A 23,756-nucleotide genomic window follows, 5' to 3' on the forward strand; every position below is an offset into this window, starting at 1 on the left:
GCAGAAAGCTGGAAACTCAATCCAGGTCTCCCATGTGAGCAGCAGGAACTCAACTGTTTGAGTCCTTGTTGCCTCTCAGGGCATGCAATAGCAGGAAACTGGAATGAGGAGTGGAACAGAGACTAAAACCTAGGCCCTCTGATACGGGATATGGGTTTCCCAAGTGGCATCTTAACTAGTAGGCAAAGTGCCCACAACAAAGAACAACTCAGGCTGAAATTTGGTGGCTCTAGAGTTAGAATGTCTAGACTTGCCTCCTTGATCCCGAACTGCTGTGTATTATTTTAGCATTTACTTCATCTGAAAATTGGAGCTAATAATTGCTCCTATAGGATTTGTGAGGGTGGGCAATAGGCTAAGATGCTGGTTAGGATGCCCACATCCTGTGTCAGATTGCCAAGCTTCAGTTCCTGGCTCCAGCTCCTGTCTTCACTTTGTTGCTAATGGGACCTTAGAAGGTAGTGGTGATGGCTGAAATACGTGGGTCCTTGCCACTCAACTGAGAGACCCAAATTGAGTTCTAGGCTCCTGGCTTTGGCCTGGCCCAGCCCCAGGTGTTGTGGCGATTTGGAGGAGTGAACCAGCAGATGGGAGATCTCTCTCATTCTTGCTCTTCTCTGGCTCTGTACATTTCACATAAAGAAATAAATTTTTAAGTTAATTTCAATGAAGTAATAACTGTGAAGTTGTGTTTTTGTTTATACATTTATTTTAATAGTTACCAACATGTAATCATTTTTTATCTATTTACCCCATGGTAATTTTTTTCTTTTTTAAAAATGTATTTATTTATTTGAAAAGCAGAGAGAGGCAGAAAGAGAGAGAGAGAAAGAGGTCTTCCATCCACTGGTTCACTCCCCAGATGGCTGCAACAGCTGGAGGTGTGCCAATCTGAAGCCAGGAGCCAGGAGCTTCTTCTGGTTCTCCCACACCAGTGCAGGGGCCCAAGGACCCGGGCCATCTTCTACTGCTTTCCCAGGCCATTAGCAGAGAGCTGGATTGGAAGTGGAGCAGCCGGGATATGAACCAGCGTCCATTTAGGATGCTGGCACTGCAGGTGGCAACTTTACCTGCTATGCCACAGTGCCAGCCCCTCTACCCCATAGTAATTTAAAGCAACTTCTAGTCATCTATATATGTTGAATGTAAATTATTTGGTAAGAAATTAAGTTTACATTTACACTTTGAAAATTCCAACTTGTTTTAAGATAATTGTTGGTACATAGGAAGTTCAAAAATAATACAGAATTTTTTTTTTTTAAGATTTATTTATTTAATTGAGAGGCAGATTTAGGGAGAGACAGAAAGAGAAGTCTTCCCTCCACTAGTTGACTCCCCAAAAGGGCTGCAATGGCTGGAGTTGGGCCAATCTGAAAGCAAGGAGCCAGGAGTTTCCCACATAGGTGTAGGGGTCCCAAGCACTTAGGCCATCTTCTGCTGTGTTTCCTAGGCCGTTAGAGTGCAGCAGCCAGGACTTGAACCAGTGCCCTTTTGGGATGCTGGCCATGTAATTGGAGGCTTAACCTACTACGCCACAGCATCAGCCCCAGAGAAGTCTTTTTTCTTTTGTTTTGTTTTGTTTTTGTTTTATTTATTTATTTGAAAGAGAGAGTTAGAGAGGTAGAGGCGGAGAGAGAGTGGTCCATCCACTGGTTCACTCCCCAAATGGCCACAGTGACCAGAGCTGGGCCGATCCGAAGCCTGGAGCCAGGAGCTTCTTCTGGGTCTCCCACGTGAATGCAGGGGCTGAAGGACTTGGGCCATCTTCTACTGCTTTCCCAGGCCATAGCAGAGAGCTGGATCAGAAGTGAAGCAGCCAGGACTTGACATGGCGCCCATATGGGATGCCAGCACTGCAGGCGGTGGCTTTACCTGCTGTGCCACGGTGCCAGCTCCCAGAGAAGTCTTTTTTTTTTTTTTTTTTTTTTTTTGACAGGCAGAGTGGACAGTGAGAGAGAGAGAGAGACAGAGAGAAAGGTCTTCCTTTTGCCGTTGGTTCACCCTCCAATGGCCGCTGCGGCCGGCGCATCTCGCTGATCTGCAGCCAGGAGCCAGGTGCTTCTCCTGGTCTCCCATGCGGGTGCAGGGCCCAAGGATTTGGGCCATCCTCCACTACACTTCCGGGCCATAGCAGAGAGCTGGCCTGGAAGAGGGGCAACCGGGACAGAATCTGGCGCGCCGACCGGGACTAGAACCCAGTGTGCCAGCGCCACAGGAGGAGGATTAGCCTATTAAGCTGCGGCGCCGGCCCCAGAGAAGTCTTAATGTGCCCTTTGCCCAATTTCTCCAAGTGCTTAGTTTCATATTACCTAAAAATAGGTTATCAAAACTAGAAAATTGGCAGCAGTACATTTGTATGTATGGTTTTCGTAATATTGCTACCATTTATAGATAATACATTAATTTTTTAAAAAATCAGTTATTTACAGTCTGGCGCTGTGGCATAGTAGGTAAAGCCATTGCCTGTGATGCTGGCGTTCCATATGGCACTGGTTCAAGTCCTGGCTCCACTTCTGATCCAGCTCCCTGCTAATGGCCTGGGAAAGGCAGCAGAAGATAGCCCAACTGCTTGGGTCCCTGTCACCCACATGGGAAACCCAGATGAAATTCCTGGCTCCTGGCTTCAGCCTAGTACATTGCTGGCTGTTGAGGCCCTCTGGGGAGTGAAGCAGCAGATGGAAGATCTCTCTCTGTATATATCTCTACCTCTGTCTCTTCCTTTCTTTCTGTAACTCTTTTAAAATTAATAAATACATCTTTAAAAAAAAATACTTATTTTGAAGTGCAATTATAGAGACGGAGAGACAGAGCGATCTTCCATCTTCTGGTTTACTCCCCAAATGTCTACAACCACTGGGTTGGGCCAGGCCAATGCAAGAAGCCTAGAACTCTATCCACGTCTCCCATGTAGGTTGGTGGGGCCCAAGTACTTGGGCCATCTTCCTCTGCTGGAAGTGGAGCAGCTAGAACTTGAACTGATGCTCATTTGGGATGCTTGTGTCACATGTGCAGCTTAACCTGCGGCACCACAGCTCTGGCCCCAGTAATGAGATTATCACCCTCAACTGTATGTGGAATTTATTCTCCTCATAGGAAGAAGAAGAATATGAAACTAAAGGGGGACGCCGGAGAACATGGGATGATGATTATGTACTAAAGCGACAGTTTTCTGCTTTGGTTCCTGCTTTTGATCCTAGACCTGGTCGTACTAATGTCCAACAGACAACTGATCTAGAAATTCCTCCCCCAGGTACAGTATATTTTATTTACTTTTTTTAAATTTAATTTTGATAGATACCAAGTAAGATTGTTCTTTACAGTTTGAAAAAAGCCCTGGTGCTGGTGTTGTGATGTAGTGAATTAAGCTGCTGCCTGCAGCATATGGATGCTGATTCAAGTCCTGGCTATTTCACTTCGATCCAGCTCCCTGATTGATGGCCTAGGAAAGGAAGCAAGTACTTGGGCTCCTACCACCTTATGTGGGAGACCTGGATGAAGCTCCTAGCTCCAGGCTAGGCCCCATCCAGCTGTTGTGGCCATTTGGGGAGTGAACCAGCAGATGGAAGATCTCTTTCTCCGTGTGTCTGTCTCTCTCTGTCTCTCTCTCTGCCTTTCAAATAAATAAATAAATCTTAAAGAAAAGAAAGAAAGAAAAGTCCTTCCTGTGTATTCAGGCTGTCAGTAAAAATACCTAGGAAAAACTATCAGCCACAACTTTTCAAAAATACAGATATTTTCTGCGGAGCAAATTTCTAATTATTTTAAACAGCATTTTAAAACTAGGCTTAATTTAAATATGAGAAACTTTTAATCCTATTTGTACTGGATCAAAATTGCTAAGGATTTGTTGCTATCAACTTTGAAATTTGACTAGTGGTTTTAGTTATGGTATTTAGGGTTATTTGGCCTGAGTGACAATTTTATCCTTCTAAACCATGTCAGGTATGGTAGGCATTCTAATGATTCCCCTAAAGATGTCCAGTTCCGAGTCTGTGAAACTTTGCTAATATAATTAAAGGTCTTGATATGAGAAGATTATCTGGGTGGGTTCAGTATAATCCCAAGAGTCCTTATCAGGGAACAGAGGCCAGAATGATGAGGGATCCAGAGCCAAGGAATGTGGGCAGCCTCTAGGGGTGAGAGGCAAGTAAGCAGTCTTCTCACTAGGGCTTCCAGAGGAGTGAAGCCCCAAAAATCCACATTAGACTTCTGACCTCTATAACTGTACATTTTTATTGTATTGCTGTATTACACCACCCAATTTATAATATTTTACAGTAGCAGTAGAGAATAAATACATTGGGCAAATCACCTGTGTTGGCCTGAATTTCCATGTCTCTTACATGGAGATAATATTAGTCTCTACTCAACAAAATAGTTAAAAAGATTAAGTAAAATATATAAGGTGCTTAACATAGCACCTGATGTTTATCTCAGTAAATCTCAGCTATTAAAATCATGTTATGTGGCCGGCGCCGCGGCTCACTAGGCTAATCCTCCGCCTTGCGGCGCCGGCACACCAGGTTCTAGTCCCGGTCGGGGCACCGATCCTGTCCCGGATGCCCCTCTTCCAGTCCAGCTCTCTGCTGTGGCCAGGGAGTGCAGTGGAGGATGGCCCAAGTGCTTGGGCCCTGCACCCCATGGGAGACCAGGAGAAGCACCTGGCTCCTGCCATTGGATCAGCGCGGTGCGCTGGCCGCAGCGCGCCAACTGCGGCGGCCATTGGAGGGTGAACCAACGGCAAAAGGAAGACCTTTCTCTCTGTCTCTCTCTCACTGTCCACTCTGCCTGTCAAAAAAAAAAAAAAAAAATCATGTTATGCTTGGCCGGCGCCGTGGCTTAACAGGCTAATCCTCCGCCTAGCGGCGCTGGCACACCGGGTTCTAGTCCCGGTTGGGGCGCCGGACTCTATTCCGGTTGCCCCTCTTCCAGGCCAGCTCTCTGCTATGGCCCGGGAAGGCAGTGGAGGATGGCCCAAGTGCTTGGGCCCAGGAGAAACACCTGGCTCCTGGCTTCGGATCAGCACGATGTGCCGGCCGCAGTGGCCATTGGAGGGTGAACCAATGGCAAAAGGAAGACCTTTCTCTCTGTCTCTCTCTCTCACTATCCACTCTGCCTGTCAAAAAAAAAAAAAAAAATCGTGTTATGCTTAAAGAAGACTTGAGTTGTTAAATGTGACATTATTTTCTAGTTGATAAAAAGGTACTGTGCTAAATATGAAAATAGGTATACTTTGTAGGATTACTTATGTATTTTAAGATTTCTGTGTTTGAGAGAGTTACAGAGAGATAGAGAGATCTTCCATCTACTGGTTCACTCCCTAAATGACCACAACAGTCAGTGATGCACCATGTTGGAACCAGGAACCTGAAACTCCATGCAATTCTCCCATGTGGTGATGGGGCCCAAGTACTCGGGCCTCTTTTCTTTCTTTCTTTCTTTCTTTCTTTCTTTCTTTCTTTCTTTCTTTCTTTCTTTCTTTCTTTCTTTCTTTTTTTTTTTTTTTTAGATTTATTTATTTATTTATGTGAAAGGCAGAATTACAGAGAGAAGGGGAAATAGAGAGAGAGGTCCATCTTCCATCCACTGGTTCACTCCCCCAAATGGCCACAATGGCTGGGGTTGGCGAGGCTGAAACCAGGAGCCTGGAATTCTGTCTGGGTCTCCCATATACATGCAGGTGCCCAAGGACTTGGGTCATCTCCTGCTGCTTTTCAAACACATTAGTAGGGAGTTGGATTGGAAGCATAGCAGCAGGGATTATCCTGCAGGCGGTTTCTTAACTTGTTGCACCACAATGCCAACCCCCTGTAATATAGTATTTTGTGGGGAGGATGGATATGGGCTGAAACAAGATGTTCCAAGATCTCTTCAAAAAAGAAAAGCCTAAGGAGTATAAATAGGTCCAAACTTTAATTTTCTTTGGCAATGTATTTCATATCTTCTGATATTTTATCTGCTGGTATTTTATAATAAAGACTTATTAGTTCTGCCTCATTTTGTATGCATAGATGATTGCACAAGGTTAATTTATATTGTCAAAAGATTTGAAATGACCTTAGTTATGTTCAATAGTAGGAAAATGAGAATGGTTGAGTTAAGGTGCAGTGGGCTTTCATGCAGTGAATAAAATAATATCTTAGAAGACTGCCATGACAGGAAAAACAGATTCATGAGCTGATAAACAGGAATTACCAAATACTTTGTAAAATGTATTTGTTTGTATGTGTTTACCTTACAACTCACTGATTCAATGGAAATAAAAGGTTGACAGGTCATTGGGCCATAGTGGTTTTCTTACGAGTTTTCATATCATATATATGTGTTCAGTTCTAACAGCCTATGTTTGAGTAACATGCATGTAGTTGTTTGGTTTAAAAAAATGGGTTTGGGGCCGGCGCCGCAGCTCACTAGGCTAATCCTCCACCTTGCGGCGCCGGCACACCGGGTTCTAGTCCCGGTCGGGGCACCGATCCTGTCCCGGATGCCCCTCTTCCAGGCCAGCTCTCTGCTGTGGCCAGGGAGTGCAGTGGAGGATGGCCCAAGTCCTTGGGCCCTGTACCCCATGGGAGACCAGGAGAAGCACCTGGCTCCTGCCATTGGATCAGCGCGGTGCGCTGGCCGCAGCGCGCCTACTGCAGCGGCCATTGGAGGGTGAACCAACGGCAAAAGGAAGACCTTTCTCTCTGTCTCTCTCTCTCTCACTGTCCACTCTGCCTGTCAAAAAAAATAAAAAATTAAAAAATTTTTTTAAAAAATGGGTTTGGAAGCAATGACATGATCAGCCCTTTTCCTGACTGTCGAGAACAGCTTACTATTTTATTCTTTTTAGTATTTTCTTTTTCTACTTAGTACTCTTGGTTGAACTCTTTACTTAACCAGAATTGTTCTTAGATGTTTAAATCCAATTGAAAATTGATCCCTGTTAAAAATAAAAGTGGGAATAGGAGAGGGAGGAGATGTACAGTTCGGCACATGTTCCCTCAGACTTACCTCTGAGGGTGAGGCTAAAAACTTGCCTTGGGACTCCAATCCCATTAAGTTGGTAGTACCAATGCCATCTTACTAGTTAAAGTGATCAGTTTAAGTTCATAACTGATCATAAAGATAGGATTAAGTGTTAAAGGGATCACATAAATAGGGCCAAGTATCTGCTAATAATAATTGATAGAATTAAAAAGGAGAGAACGATCCAATGTGGAAGCAGAATACACAGCAGACTCATAGAATGACAAATGCCCTAAACAGCACTCTGGCCTCAGAATCAGCTCTTAATGCATTCGGTTTTGGCTAAAAAGCCCATGAGAGATTTCAGGAATGGAGAGCCAAGATACTGTGGCAGAAAATGACTTACATGAAAGATCTCTGTGAGTGAGATCCCAGTGGAAAGAAGGGGCCATCAAAGAAGGACATACTTTTCTCTGAAGGGAGGAGAGAACTTCCACTTTGATTATGGCCCATTCTAAATAATGTCGGAGTTTGTGGACTCAAGAGGCTTCCATAGCCTTGGCAGCTCATGACAAGAGCCTTGGGTGATTACTGAAGTCATACATAAGAGTGTCAGTTGTTAAATCAATAACAGGAATCACTGTGCACTTGCTCCCCATGTAGGATCTCTGTCCTTAATGTGTTGTACTATGAGAATTAACAGTAAAACTAGTTTTCAAACAGTAAAACTTTGTGTGTCTCCTAGTGCAGTTTTCTTCTGAACTGCTTGTTTTAGTATAATTATTTTTTTATCCATCTTCCAAATTTTTAGGAACACCTCATTCAGAGCTGTTGGAAGAAGTTGAATGTACTCCATCACCTCGGTTAGCCCTCACTTTGAAAGTGACAGGTCTTGGAACAACTCGTGAAGTTGAATTACCACTCACCAATTTCAGATCAACCATCTTTTATTATGTACAAAAATTGCTTCAGTTGTCCTGTAATGGCAATGTGAAATCAGATAAACTTAGGCGTATTTGGGAGCCTACGTACACGTAAGAGATTTTAACTTAATATTTTAGTAGATATTGTCATGGTAAATGAACAAAGAAACATATGTTTCTATTTTGGATTATAGGGAAATAGAAAAGATTGGATTCTTGTCCTGCCGGTTTATTGGAACAATTAAGAACATTGTCATTCTTGATGTAGAAGGTTAAGTTTTGGAATTGGAATAGCCTTCAGAAATAATCTAGGCAAGGGGCTGGTGTTGTGGCATAGTGGATAAGGCCTCTGCCTGCAACAATGGCATCCCTGTGGGCACTGGTTCGTATTCTGGCTGCTGCACTTCTGATCCAGCTCCTTGTGAGGGCCAGGGGAAAGCCTCAGAGGATAACCCAAGTGTGTAGGCCCCTGCCACCCATGCCGGAAACCCAGATGAAGTTCCTGGCTCCTAGATTTGGCTTGGCCTAGCTCTGGCTGTTATGGCCATCTGGGGAGTAAACCAGTGGGTGGAAGGTTTCTCTCGCTCTCTCTCTCTCTCTCTCTCTCTAACTGTGACTTTCAAAATAAATAAACCTTTAAAAAATTAATCTAGACTAGCTCCTTATGTAGTAATCATTGAAAAGATTATCATTTGAAGTAAATTTTTTTATTATTACAGGGTATATAGTTTAAGCTTTTCTCTTTTTTCATTTATGCATTCAGCAAATAATTTTCAGTGGCCTTAGGGTAATTTACCTTTTTGTGCCTTACTTTGACTGATCTATACAATGAAAATAGTTGTGAGGAATCAGTGAATTAATATATGTATAGTGTTTTTAATATTCTCCAGACTGTAGCTGTTTAATAAGTATCACCTACCAAATTATTTGGTAATAATTTAAATAATAAATTTTTATTCTTACTGTGACTTCACTTGTGGTATTATGTTCTCTTAACATACTGATAATCCAGTATAAGCTCTTTTGAGATTGAACAGAAAGTGATCATAATATTCTCCCTCCCTTCCATTTATTGAAATTTAAGAGTTGATCTCAGTTGCTTCCTGTGAATGTAAACTGTCCTGACCATTTTTGTTCCTGTTCTTCTTGCCATCTATACACAGAAAAACCTCCTCATTCCACTTTTTAATTGCAGCATATGTGACTTCAGTATACTTGGTGTGTAGTGTTTTTTCATATCTTTAAACTTCTAAATTGATGTGTGCTTTCTTTGCAATAGTACTAAATATATATGCCATAATTTTCAGTAATATGGTTTCTACTACTTTCTCATGTTTATCAAATTAATATTTTTCTTAAAAATTCTCCTTGAATTCAGTGCTTAATGCAAGTGAATGACATCATTCTTTTTTTTAAAGAATTATAGCTTTATGGAAATAACCACAAATCACTTGATTTAAGAATTAATTTGAATAATATATCTTCATGTTTAGAATCATGTACAGAGAAATGAAGGATTCTGACAAAGAAAAGGAAAATGGAAAGATGGTAAGTTATTTTTAGAAAATGAGTCTTATCCTTGGCTATTTAGTAAAAAAAAAATAAAAACTAACACTGTTCAGTGTTAGTCATTTTGAGGGAAAAATGACTAACGTGAAATTGTTAAGATTAAGTGCATGATCTTAAAGCTGCCTCATGTAATGCATGTGAAATATCAGACTATAATTGGGAAAGGCCAACATTTGGTTTTCCCTATTGTAGGGTTGCTGGTCTATAGAGCATGTGGAACAGTACCTTGGCACTGATGAATTACCAAAGAATGACTTGATAACCTACCTGCAGAAGAATGCAGACGCCGCTTTTCTACGCCACTGGAAATTAACTGGCACTAATAAAAGTATTAGGAAAAACAGAAATTGTTCTCAGCTCATAGCTGCATATAAGGTATACATTGGCATCAGAACACCATCTTGATTGGGAATGGCTTTGTGCTTAGTTTTGCAGCTTTACAAGCTTTTTTAAGAGAGGTTTTTTGGAACATTAAAAACAAGGTTGAATTAACATTGTTAATGTACCATGCTAAAATTTTCAGATAATGGCTTCTGGAATTGGACTTCACTATAGTTTTAATTATCGCTTATAGTGGTTTTACTTTATCTGGGAATTTTAATGGTCCAGAACACAATGATTATTTTCTTGTATGATACTGGGTTTTCAAATTTTCCAAAGAAGGCAATTCTTTGAAAAATTTCAACCTTTTCAAAGTTAACAGTTATACTATTTTTCAAAGTAGCAATAATATGTTGCTTTTCTTGCAAATGTAACTAACGACCAATTTTGCTAATTGTTTCTGCAGGATTTTTGTGAGCATGGAACAAAGTCTGGGTCAAACCAGGGGGCCATTTCTACTCTTCAAAGTAGTGATATTCTTAACTTAACAAAAGAGCAGCCGCAGGCCAAAGCAGGCAATGGACAGAACTCTTGTGGAGTCGAAGATGTCCTTCAACTTCTGCGTATTCTGTATATAGTTGCAAGTGACCCTTATTCAAGAATGTCCCAGGAAGGTCTGTAAAAGCCTTATTTCATTTCTAAAGCCTTTTTAAAAGGAAACCAGTTTGTATTTTTATTATTTTTGTTAATTTTATAGATGGAGATGAGCAGCCTCAGTTTACTTTTCCACCAGATGAATTCACTAGCAAGAAAATCACAACAAAAATTTTACAGCAGATTGAGGTAATAGAATCACATGGATGACTTCTTCCTTCTGTAACTTTTGGACTTTTCACAATATCTCCCTTCTAGTCCTTTCTCTCCCTCTCTTCTAATTTGGTAATTTAGGCCATACAATTATTTGTATTCTTTTTTATTGCTTTGAAGAATTGAGGCTCTTTTATTTTTAATAATTACCTTTGAGTGCTTAAGACGTTGTTTGTTAATTTGCAGGAACCATTGGCATTGGCAAGTGGGGCTCTGCCCGACTGGTGTGAACAATTAACTAGCAAGTGTCCTTTTCTAATACCATTTGAAACTAGACAGCTTTATTTCACATGTACAGCATTTGGTGCATCAAGGTAGGAAGTGTATCTTTTTATGTTTTATGGTAATTTTTTATGCTATGTGAATTCATAATATACACATATACTTCCAAGGCTCATAGAGACAGTATATTGTGTTCTGTAAAAAAAGATGTCAGCATTTAAAAATTTTGTGTTTTCTGTTGGACTAGAGTGGATTGAATCAAATGTTTTCACCAGCCAACATTTACTATACAGTCCTTTAGTAGCTTACATAAATTATTAGTTGTTAGAATTCCCAGCAGTACCAAGCTGAATGCTTGCAAATTGCTTTGGTGTTTGAATATCTCTTGCTTCTAATTACCATTTTTCTCTTCCTGTTAATTAATATACTGTATATTATTCTTAATTTTTTTCTCTGTCATCCTCCACTAGATCAAAGTTTCATGAGCACAGGATTTTCTGACTATGTTGTCTGTCCACTGCCCTAGCTAAAGTGCCTAAAACAATATATAGCAAATTATAATGCTCACTATATATTTTGTTGAATGATCGTATACCCACAGTACTCTTTCAAAGTAGGTGCTAAAATGACTATTTTCTTCCCTGATAAATTGTTTTTGTACCTTTTGATGCCATTTTATGTGTTCATGTGGAGCTTGGACCACAGAGCTTTACTTTTGTTTAATCGGTAAAATAAAGATGGAAAATATAGATTCAGTACTTTCTCACTTTGTGAAAGATAGATTATAATAAAAGGAGTTTAATTTGTTTTTAGAGAAAAGAAACAAAAATTTCTGCAAAAAAAGTATTGCTGGAGTAGGTATTTTAGCTTAGCGGTTAAGATGTCTGAGTCTCATATTGGAGTACCTGGGTTCAATTCTCAGCTCTGGCTCCTGACTTCAGTTCCATTTTCTGCTAATGTAGACCCTAGGAGGCAACAGATAATGATGGCTCAGAAGTAAGTATGTTCTGCCATCCATGTAGGAGACCTGGATTGAGTTTCTAGCTCCTAGCTTTGGCCTCAGCCCAGCCCCAACTATTGCCAGCATTTGGGAAGTGAACCAGTGGACGGGAGTTTATTCTCTTGCTTTCTGCCTCTAATCACCTGATATGATACATTTTTTTTATTCTTACATATTTTAATTGTATTGCTAGTTTACTAGTGTATTCGGTTGTTAATGTATGCTTCAGCTACATGAGGTATGTTTCTATTTCAGGGCAATAGTATGGTTACAAAACCGACGTGAAGCCACTGTAGAACGAACAAGAACCACAAGCAGTGTAAGGCGAGATGATCCTGGAGAGTTCAGAGTTGGTCGGCTCAAACATGAGAGAGTGAAGGTTCCACGTGGTGAATCATTGATGGAGTGGGCCGAGAATGTCATGCAGATACATGCAGACCGGAAATCAGTTCTTGAGGTAACCTGATATAAAATGTCTTTTTAGGGAGCACAAATGACACTGACACAACCAGCCAAACTGTATCTTCCACTGCATAAAAACTGAGTTAAATGAGAAGAGGCATTTCTCTGTTCTCTATGCAGAGACCTTCTCCTTTGGCAGGACATTTTTTTGTTTTGTTTTTTGGTTTGTTTGTTTGTTTTTTAAAGATTTATTAATTTATTTGAAAGGCAGAGTTAGAGAGAGAGAGATCTGCCATCTGCTGGTTCACTCCCCAGATGGTCGCAATGGCTGGAGCTGCGCAGATCCGAAGCCAGGAGCCAGGAGCTTGCCTTCCCGGGCCATAGCAGAGGACTTGATGGGAAGAGGAGCAGCCAGGACTTGAACTAGCACCCATATGGGATACTGGTGCTATAGGCGCTGCTTTACCTGTTATGCCACAATCCTCAGGACATCTTTCATAAAAAGATACCAGCCTGTCTCTTCAGGGGTCAGGATCTGTACACTTAATGAGCAACAAAAAAATTTTTCACTCTTGAAGTGGCAAAGTCTATTGTAGTACTGCTACCCATTTCAGAAAGAGACATCTTCCAGTTGCTGGTTTCCTCCCCAGATGCCCACAACAGCCAGAGTGGGGCCAGGCTGAAGTCAGGAGCCCAGAACTCTATCTGGGTCTCTTACAGGTGGTATGGACCTAAGTACTTGGACCATCATCCATTGCTTCTCAGGCATTGTAGCAAGGAGCTGGATCAGAAGCAGAGTAGGTAGGACTCGAATTGGCACTCCAATATGGTAAGCAGGCACCATAAGTGGTGGCTTAACTCAATACACCACAAGGCTCACCCCAGTAGTTGTAATTTTTTAAGATTTTTATTTTCATTTATTTTAAAGGCAGAGTTACAGAGAGAGAGATCTTCCATCTCTTGGTTTATTCCCCAGATAGCTGCAACAGCCAGGGCTGGGCCAGACCAAAGCCAGGAACCAGGAGTGTTTTCTGGGTCTCCCACATGGGTGAAGGGGCCCAAGCCCTTGGGCCATCCTCTGGTACTTTCCCAAGTGCATTAACAAGGAGCTGGATTGGAAATGAAGTAGCTGGTACTCGAACCGGTGCCCGTATGGCAGTGGCTTAACCTGTTACACCACAGCACTGGCCCCAATAGTTGTATGTTTAAAAGCACATTGTTCTTTATTATTGGTTTGCATAAAGTGTGTTTGGTATTATAACATTGGTCTGTACTAAGAGATGTCAGAACAATAGTATGAAATTCAGTGTATTTACTGTAGAGGTGTTATTGTAGATATTGTTGATTATGTTTGATTTACATACATCCTGACATGGGAAGCAACGGAAATACTTCTCCCATCACAGCTGGGAACCAGCTGGTTTGTATCTTTTGGAACCCAAACAGATCACAACAGGTATGAAACATCTCTAGAAGATCTACAAGGTTCATGGCTTTCCCTTTATATGCCAGCTTTGTTTGCCTCCTCTTCTACCCTCATATTCTTGTAACCAGGATAATCTTTGATTTTATTATTACTAATTTTTTTTTACAATTTGCTTATGTTTTTGTAAGATATTTCAAATAATTTTGGGAACAAGCAGAGATCTTTAAAGTGATTGCATATGGTCACAAATATGTGGAAAAGTTTAGGCTTTGGTGTCATAAAGATAAATAAAAATCTGCACACCATCATTTCCTCAAGCAAATAAATGATTTAACCTCTGGTTTTTTTGTTTGTTTGTTTGTTTGTTTGGGTTTTTTTTTTTTTTTTTTGAAGAATTATTTTATTTATTTGAAAGAGAGAGGTCTTCCATTCCGCTGGTTCACTCCCTAGATGACCGCAATGAGCAGAGCTGAGCTGATCCAAAGGCAGGACCTTCTTCCGGGTCTCCTTTGTGGGTGCAGGAGCCCAAGGAGTTGTTCCATCTTCTGCTTTCCCAGGCCATAGCAGAGAACTGGATCAGAAGAGGAGCAGCTGGGACTCAAACCAGCACCTATATGGGATGCCAGCACTGCATGCTAGGGCTTTAACCCACTGTGCCACATCGCTGCCCCCTAACCTCTTTATCTGAAATTTGGGTTCCTTTGGTGTAAAAAGGAGACTTTTTGCAGGGTTGTTGTGGAAAATAACTAATGTGTGAACAGCTTAGCATAGTGCTTAAGTATATAAGAATGTACAATACATGCACTATTCTCTTTAGAAAAACTAAATTAAAAGATACTCATTTTTTTGCTTATAATATACTATAGAGATGTTTAGAAATAAAAAGTGGGGGCCAGTGCTGTAGCATAGCCACCGCTTGTGGTGCCAGCAACCCATATGGGCACCAGTTTGAGTCCCAGCTGCTCCATTTCTGATCTAGCTCTTTGCTATGGCCTGGGAAAGCTGTAGAAGATGGACCCTGCACCTGTGTGGGATACCCAGAAGAAGCTCCTGGCTTCAGACTGGCCCAGCTCCAGCTGTTGTGGCCATTTGGGGAGTGGACCAGCAGTTGGAAGGTCTCTCTCTGTCTCTCTGACTTTCAAATAATAAATAAATAAAATACATTTTTTTTTAAAAAAAGTGTGTACTGGATCAGATATGACATTTTTGCAAGAGTTGAATCACTTTTTTAACAAAAACTCTTAAGTACACTTTTCCTCATAAATTATTTGTTCTTATTTTAGGTTGAATTTTTAGGAGAAGAAGGAACTGGCTTGGGGCCCACTTTAGAGTTTTATGCTCTGGTAGCAGCAGAATTTCAGAGGACTGACTTGGGAGCTTGGTTGTGTGATGATAACTTTCCAGATGATGAATCTCGTCATGTAAGATTTATGTTTCATTTTGTGATGTGAGTTGTGACTGCTTTTGGAAAATGTTAAAAATAAGTTACACTTTCAAAATATAAACCAGGTTTTCTGGTGCTACTTTCGTTATTCAATAATCTTGATATTTTTTACCAAAAGCTAGTAAGTAAAATTTGTGTATACTTTCAGATAGTTAAATTTATGAAGTTGTTTAATATTTGGATTTTGTTTTCTCTTAGATGACAATGAGAAGCTTAGTTTTTGTACCCTTTGGTTTAATTTTTGTTTGCATTTCCCACCTCTGAAAACCTAGGTCGATCTTGGAGGCGGACTGAAACCTCCTGGCTACTATGTGCAGAGGTCCTGCGGACTCTTCACAGCACCATTTCCACAAGACAGCGATGAGCTTGAAAGGATCACAAAACTCTTTCATTTCCTTGGAATTTTCTTGGCCAAATGCATTCAAGACAATAGACTTGTGGACTTACCTATTTCTAAACCTTTCTTCAAACTTATGTGTATGGGTGACATTAAAAGCAATATAAGTAAATTGATTTATGAGTCACGGGGTGATAGAGACTTACACTGTACTGAGAGTCAGTCTGAAGCTTCGACAGAAGAAGGTCATGATTCACTCTCAGTAGGAAGCTTTGAAGAGGATTCAAAATCGGAATTCATTCTTGATCCACCTAAACCAAAACCTCCAGCTTGGTTTAATGGAATTTTAACTTGGGAAGACTTTGAACTCGTAAACCCACATAGAGCCAGATTTTTAAAAGAAATTAAAGACCTTGCTATTAAGAGGCGCCAAATTTTAAGCAACAAAGGTCTTTCTGAAGATGAGAAGAACACAAAATTACAGGAACTAGTGCTCAAGAATCCATCAGGTTCTGGGCCTCCCCTTAGCATAGAAGACTTAGGGTAAGTTTTATATGTACATTCTTCAGCCTAATGAATGAACAAGTTCTAAAGCTTTTGTTTCTCTGTTTTCACTGATTTGCACTATGTGAATCAATAGTTAGCAAAACCAGTAATATACTGTATGAAATATTATCAGTTTGATTTGTTAACATTACAGAGAAAACAGATTACCAGAATATAGCTTATTAGTTATCAAACTTCTGGAAAATTATCTTGATTTATCAAATATGGTAAGTTTGGGGCCAGCACTGTGGTATAGTGGGTACAGCCACCACCTGTGGTGCCAACAATCTTCAAGTCCCAGCTGCTCCATTTCTGACCCAGCTCCCTGCTGATGCTCCTGGGAAAGCAGTAGAGGATGGTCTAAGTCCTTGTGCCCCTGAACCCACATGGAAGTCCTGGAAGACTCCTGGCTCCTATCTCCTGGCTTCAGATGAGCGCAGCTCCAGCTGTTGCTGCCATTGGGGAGTGAACCAACAGATAGATGGAAGATCTCTATGTCTCCCTCTCTCTCTAGCTCTCTAACAAATAAATATTTAAAAAAATATGGTAAGTTTATATGCCTTATAATAAACCCAAAGCCAGTAATGTGTGGTTTTGTTTTTTAATATTTACTTTATTTATTTGAAAAGCAGATTTAGAGGGAGAGGTAAAGACAGAGTGATCTTCCATCCGCTGGTTCACTCCTTAAATGGCCTCATTGGCTGGAGCTGGGCTGCTTCTGTGCTCCCACGTGGGTGAGGGACCCTATCACTTGGGCCATCCTCCATTGCTTTTCTAGGCCATTAGTACAGAGCTGGATGGGAAGTGGACTTGAACTGGCACCCTTATGGGATGCTGACACTACAGTTTAGGGATTTAGCTTGATACAGCACAGCGCTGGCCCCAACCAGTAATCAGCTAATATATAAAACCTATTTGGCAAACCTCAAAGATAGTTTGCTTGGTATGTAAATGTTATCCCTAATGGCTGTATCAGCTAATTTGCATGCTGTAAATGTTCATTTATATTCATGTAATTTTCATACCTTTAGTACATCCTCCTGGTTGTAGGCTGACTGCAAGGTTTTCTCTCTCTTTTTTTTTTTTAAGATTTATTTATTTATTAGAAAAACAAGAATGAGAAAGAGATCTCAATCTCCCATCTACTACTGGTTCACTCCCCAAGTGGCCACAACAGCTACAGCTGAACCAGGCCGGAGCCAGGCCAAAGCCAGGCTGAAACCACAAGCCAGGAACTCCAGCCTAGTCTCCCACATGGGTGGCAGTGGCCCAAGTATTAGGGACATCGTCCACTGCTTTGGTTGGTAGGCACATTAGCAAGAAGCTGCCATTGGAAGTGGAACAACTGGGGTTTGAACTGGCTCCCCAGCATGAGATGCTGGCATCACAAGTGGCAGCTTAATGTACTGCACTACAATGTCAATTCCTCTTTTTTATGTTTACTAATAAAATGAGGACGTTGTGTTTGATAAATGGTTATACAGTTATGTGATACATATTGTTTCAGTCAACAGTGGAGCACATATACAAGAGTGGTCCCATAAGATTACAGTAGGGCTTAAATATGCCTGTTTTGTTATTCAATTTAGATACACAAATACGTAATCATTGTGTTACATTTGCATATAGCAGTATTCAGTCCAGAACATTGTTGTACGGATTGGTAGTCTAGGATCAGTATGCTGTACCATCTAGCAATCTAGCACTCTTATACATGATGCTGTCATTACAGTGGCTGCTTAACCCACAACACTGGCCCCCATAGCCCTGTTAAATGACACAGACTTGTGTAATCAAGGTTTGACTTTTTATACACTTTTGTGTATGGAGTGAATAACTTTAGTGGAGCAATAGTTTCTTCTTGATAAAAGTCTCTTATAAACAGGTCATGCCATAAGTCATGGCAAAAATCTTTAGTTTGTTAATTTTGTGCCATAAGGATGAAGTGAAATAAGGAAAGATAGTAGTTTCATGCAGTGTCTGCAAAACCAGGCAGGTTTGATCACAGTTGGCTTAGCAGTTTTTGTGTACAAAACTTTGCAATTGAAAAACTCTTATATGTACATTTAAGCTGGTATTCTGATTTTGTTGGTGGACGGAGGAGGCTCATGGTTTTGGCCGCACTGTTAGAAAAATAAAAATACCAGTAGTCACTGAATGTCAGCTAATTAATCTTTTTGTCTTCTCAGTTTAAATTTCCAGTTTTGCCCTTCCTCAAGAATATATGGCTTTACAGCTGTGGATCTCAAGCCAAGTGGTGAAGATGAGGTAAAGGTTCTGCTTTTAATATAGTTGTAAATCCTGAAACATCCTCTAAGCAAGGTATTAGTGAGCTGGTCCTAGATATTAATAATTATCCTGGCAAATTTTCCTTTGCAGATGATTACAATGGACAATGCTGAAGAATATGTGGATTTAATGTTTGACTTTTGCATGCATACGGGTATACAGAAACAGATGGAAGCCTTTAGAGGTAATTTGAAAGGCTCTTCAGTGTAATCTTTCTCATTTTACTTTGAGACAATTGAAATTAAGGTCAAGAATTGTTGGAAATCTCTAGAATTTGCCTTCTAGTTTTTTGTCCTCCTGTTGGTTAGGTCTTGTAACCTAGACAGGGTAAACATTCTCAAGCTATAGTATACCCTCAACTTGTTTTCTCGAGTAATGGGGATCCATTACTTTTGGCCCTTGTGCCTTCATAAGGTTGTATACATTCTGCATTATGCAATTAAGGATGAATTGAATCTTGAAAGAACCTAAGTTCTTCAGGTGAAAATGGGAGTAAAGTATATTAGACTGCAAATCGCTTTTGAAAATGGAAATACAGCTTTTGCTATCTTGTATGATACCATGCTGGTAAGCTCTAGGTTGGGTAGCTAGAAGAATTTGGCTACGGACCATAGTAATATGGTCTGAATATTCTCTCTTTACATAGTATATGGTCTGAATATTCTTTCTCTACATTTGTGATATGAAACAAGTTTCTGAACATAAAACCCTAGCACTTTTTATTTCAAGCTATTTATTCTTACTTATTCAAACATTTGTGAGGGTTTTTTTTATTTTTTTCTGTCCATTTAGTACATAATGGATATTTTGATTTGAAATTTGGTATTTTCTTTAATCATAACTAAGAAACTGAGTTGTATGTTTTACTGTGTGTACGTATTATGTAGATGGGTTTAATAAAGTTTTTCCAATGGAGAAATTAAGTTCCTTCAGCCATGAAGAAGTCCAGATGATTCTCTGTGGAAACCAGTCACCATCCTGGGCAGCAGAGGATATTATCAATTACACTGAGCCAAAGCTGGGCTATACACGTGACAGGTATGTGATCATATTTTCTGAGATCAGCAAAATTGTTTATATCCCAGAATCAGATGACAGAGTCATGTAGGAACTTTACCTGTTCATGAACTACTCATAAGGCAAATGAGAAAGCGGTGAAGTCTCATGACTACCAAGGTGCGTATCCATTGATGAGATTGAGCGTACACCAAAAGACAATTGAATTGCACTTGATTTTAAGGTTCTTTTACTCATTTGCCTGTTAATTGTTCATTGCTTTTAAATTGGGTAGATTGTAAACCCTTAGGCTGTGTTATACTGTGCTTATATTAAAATAAGCTTTCTACTAAACAGTCATGAGAATGCAAATTATATACATAGCTTACAGAATTTTCACAAAATGAACATACCTCTATAATTGGTATCCAGAATAGGGAACAACTTCAAAGATCCCCTTCCCTTCATATTTCTTTTCTGGTATTTGAATCAATATCATTGATTACTTTTGCTTGCTTTTGAATGTTAATAAATTAAACCATGTGGTCTGTGTTCTTCATGATCTGCATTCTTTTGCTAATATTTGATTATGACACTCATCCATGTATGGCAGGTAGCAGTAGTTCATTTCAGTGACACATGGTATGTCATCACACAAATTTATCACAAGGCAACTGATCATTTTAATGGAAGGAAAATGGATTGTTTCAGGTTCCCTTTGGTAAACTTAGCCTTATTGGAGTTAATTATACAAGCACATCTGAGCTTTTCTGATTTGCTGACTGTTGCATAATATATGATCCCAAAACTCCACCAGTGTTTGAGTATTTACCATTTATAAGTGCACAGCAGTATTTGGTGGGCTGTCTTTGAGAGATTCTTTTCAGAAAAAAAGATTTATTTGAAAGGCAGAGTTACAAAGAGAGGGAAGGACAATTCTTCCATCCACTGATTTACTCCCAAAATAGCTGCAAAAGTCAGGGCTTAGCCATGCCAACGCAGGAACCTGGAACTCTGTCTACGTGTCCTACCTGAGTGGCAGGAACCCAAGTACTTAGGCAGTCCTCCTCCTCTGGCTTCCCAGGCACATTAGCAGGGAGCTAGATTAGAAGTGTAGGAGCCAGTTCTCAAACCAGAGCTCCTACAGGATGCCTCTATCACAGGCGATGACTCAACTCGCTGCACCACAAGGCTGGCATAAAGAGATTTTTAAAGTAACTTACATTAGCCTATTTATTACTTACCCAATAGGCTCTCCATGTATGTTCCCCTAACTTGGGAATATTATTTTCAGAGAGGAAGTATTACTGGCTTACAGAGCAGTGATAGAGTTTTTCTTTTAAACCTGCTGTCAAATGAAGAAAACTATCCCGTTGTTCTTCCAGCCCTGGTTTCCTCAGGTTTGTGAGGGTTCTGTGTGGCATGTCTTCAGATGAAAGGAAAGCATTCCTGCAGTTTACCACGGGTTGTTCAACTCTGCCCCCAGGTGGACTGGCTAACCTGCATCCCAGGCTCACAGTTGTACGCAAGGTACAGACTCTCGCTAATGGATACTTTGAATGGAATGTGGTTACTTGAGGGTCGAAGGAAATAATAAACTTGGATCTTCTGTTCTTTTCACCTTCTTTCCATAGGTTGATGCTACTGATGCAAGCTATCCGTCAGTGAATACATGTGTGCATTATCTTAAGTTGCCTGAATATTCTTCCGAGGAGATCATGAGAGAACGCTTACTAGCTGCTACCATGGAGAAAGGCTTTCATCTCAATTGAGCTTTGAAGTGCAATGGGCGACATCAGAAACTTTTAAAATACTAGTGAAGCCTCTTGTGTTTGTGTGCAGAGAAGTGTATGATCCTCCACGCTAATGATACTTGCCTTTTTTCCACCATTAAGGCTTTAAGAACATGTGGAATAAGTTTGTTAGCTGCTAATGACAAAACAAATCCCTTAACTCCCCAGCCAGCAAGCATATAGCACAGAACACTGTGTTGCTTTCCAAGGGCTTACGTGACTGGAATAAGGTGGTCCGACGCGACTGTTCCAAAGAGCAGCTCCTCAGATCTTCAGTGTTCACTGGGAAATTTCTAACAGTGTATTTGTGTCAAGTTTGTCATTTCATACTCCAAACACTACAGTTGACATCACTGATACCTGTTTTGCTGGCTTTTAAGCTACTTGGTCAAAAATTCTTCCTTAAAACATAGAGGGTTATTGAGCATCTCAAGCTTTTTCTTTTCCTTTTAATGATGCCTGCACTATCAGAATATTCTAGTGTTCTCTCTTTTGTTTGGCATATAATCATGCACAACCTTTTTATTTCTTTGAGGTGGGAGTATATTTTTATTTCCTAAATGCCATACTATAAAGATCAAATTCTTAAGTGTGTTTGTGCAGCTTGAAAATAAAGGTATATTAAGGGGCGGGGGTGGGAAACACTGGTCTAGGTGCAAGGCACACTTAAAGCAAGTTTTACTTTGGGTTGTATTTTCTTTGTATATTATAAACATTTATTTAACTTGTTGCAATTTGAAGTAAAAAAATTTCCAAAATGTATGCTCAACAATAATCATTAAAATGTTTGCAGCGTACAAAACTGTGTCATGTGACTATTTGACTGCAGTCATCAGACCTAAGAGCTTAAGCAGACACTTGTCATTTTGAATCATTCAAATTTAGTTTTCTAAAATCACTACATGAAGAAGTATATTTTTCTATAGTAAATAAGTAGTATTCTACCTGAAATTGGAAGCCTCAAACTTAACTGTGATCCAGCTATATGCTCCATCTTAAAGGTGTTCTTCAGTTAGAAATGACCAGTTATTTGTAACTTTTTAGCAGACTGCTGCTTACCATTTTTTTCTGCAGGGATGTGTGAAGTCTGAGGTCTAAGATTGATTTTTAAATATTGTGTTAGTGTGAAACGAAACTACTAGGATGCTGCTATCTCCTGGTTTTGAAGAAGGACTGTATTTCCATTTTTGAATTCCTGTTATTACCACATCTGTGCATATAGGAGAAAGAAATTGTTACTGATTTGTCCAATTGGCTTTTTTTTAAGGATCCAGAAGCATGTTGAAATTACCCAATACTTACCCATGTAAAAGGCACATTCCCTCTCCGTGGTAGGAGAGATGTCTCCCACTATGGTTGATGACTTGAGCAGTTATCTCAGTCGTGGGGGAGTGGTTGCAGGGCCCCCTCTGGATGGATGCTCAAGTCCTGTATGTAAATGGTATAGTATCTGCTTACAGTCTATGCACATCCTCCCCAATACTTGATTAAATCATCTCTAGGTTACTTATAGTCCCTAATACAACATAAGTGTTGGATTACCGAGGAAGTAATGACAAGGAAAAAAGTCTCTACATGTTAAGTGTAAGGGCGGTTTTTTTTCTTCAAATAATTTTTGTCCATAGTTGGTACTTGAAGATACAGATGACTATTATTTGTATTTGCTGCATGAGAATGTTGTGATTGTATAATCAGAGGCAGCATTTAAATACTTTACCTTATTGTCAGCTTCACAGTTCTCTGTGAGAATAAAAATTAAAATAAACCATAAAAGCAATATTTAAATGTATGACCTATGTTTCAATCCAAAAAATAGTGGTGGTGGTGGTGGTTCTGATAAAGTCATGAATATACAAGGAAAACTATATACTAATGTTAGATTTAAAACCCAGTTTAGGTGCTGGCATTGTGGCACAGCAAGTTAACCTGCTGCTTGTAATACCTGCATCCCATTTTGGAGTACAGGTTTGAGTTCTGGCTGCTCTGCTTTTGATCAAGCTCCCTGCTAAAGTGCTTGGGAAAGAAGTAGAGGATTGTGGCCATTTGAGGAGTAAACCAATGGACCGAGATATTCATTTTCTCTTTCTCTCTCTCTCTCTCTCTCTTCCCCCTCTCCCTCCCATTCTACCTCTCTTTTAAATAAATAAATTTTTAAATTTTTTTAAAATTCAGTTTATGTGTTTAGTGTTGCCATTATTTAAGCCTCTGAGATGTCTGACAGTAGTCAGCTTTAACCAAGACTAGCCTAACACAGAGGCTGGCCTACTATGGCTGCCTGTTTTTATATCACCCATGAGCTAAACATGGTTTTAAAAAATTTTAAAATTTTTTCAAAAACAATATTTTATGACATGAAAATTATATAATTTCAGCATCCATGGGTAAAGTCTGATTAGAACACAGCCGTGCTCATCCGTTTACATGCTATTTACCATTGCTTCCACAGTACAATGGCAGGATTGAACCATTAGCATAGAGTGTATGTCTCACAAGTACTTAGGATCTGGCATTTTACAGAAGAAGTTTGCTGAGCTCTGGTCTAGCAAATTGCAGTAGCTGTAATTTGATCCGTCTTATAAAATTATTAGCTTTGAAATGTTAGGAGTCTTTCTCAGAAGAAGCCCAAAAACAAGGCAAGGCTGACCAACCCAAGACGGACCTCTTGAGTATGAA

General features: G+C 40.0%; 1 protein-coding gene across 5 annotated transcripts in view; it reads left to right on the top strand.

The window, feature by feature from the left end:
• HECTD1 (HECT domain E3 ubiquitin protein ligase 1) overlaps nt 1-22,875 on the top strand; it is a 100,504-nt gene extending 77,629 nt beyond the window's left edge. For 2 of the 5 annotated variants that reach the window (XM_062205317.1, XM_062205319.1), the window contains exons 29-43: nt 3,094-3,250; nt 7,760-7,982; nt 9,365-9,419; nt 9,633-9,815; nt 10,228-10,435; nt 10,519-10,604; nt 10,815-10,942; nt 12,106-12,307; nt 14,962-15,099; nt 15,395-16,002; nt 18,195-18,273; nt 18,385-18,478; nt 19,182-19,332; nt 20,676-20,820; nt 20,925-22,875. In XM_062205317.1, the coding sequence (XP_062061301.1) occupies nt 3,094-3,250; nt 7,760-7,982; nt 9,365-9,419; nt 9,633-9,815; nt 10,228-10,435; nt 10,519-10,604; nt 10,815-10,942; nt 12,106-12,307; nt 14,962-15,099; nt 15,395-16,002; nt 18,195-18,273; nt 18,385-18,478; nt 19,182-19,332; nt 20,676-20,820; nt 20,925-21,062 (2,595 nt within the window). In that variant the 3' untranslated portion in view covers nt 21,063-22,875. The remainder of the gene's footprint in view (nt 1-3,093; nt 3,251-7,759; nt 7,983-9,364; nt 9,420-9,632; nt 9,816-10,227; nt 10,436-10,518; nt 10,605-10,814; nt 10,943-12,105; nt 12,308-14,961; nt 15,100-15,394; nt 16,003-18,194; nt 18,274-18,384; nt 18,479-19,181; nt 19,333-20,675; nt 20,821-20,924) is intronic. The other 3 variants (XM_062205321.1, XM_062205322.1, XM_062205320.1) reach the window with 2 other exon arrangements.
• Nucleotides 22,876-23,756: the final 881 nt, after the last annotated feature.

Source organism: Lepus europaeus, chromosome 11, assembly GCF_033115175.1.
Source record: "Lepus europaeus isolate LE1 chromosome 11, mLepTim1.pri, whole genome shotgun sequence".
NCBI lineage: Eukaryota > Metazoa > Chordata > Mammalia > Lagomorpha > Leporidae > Lepus > Lepus europaeus.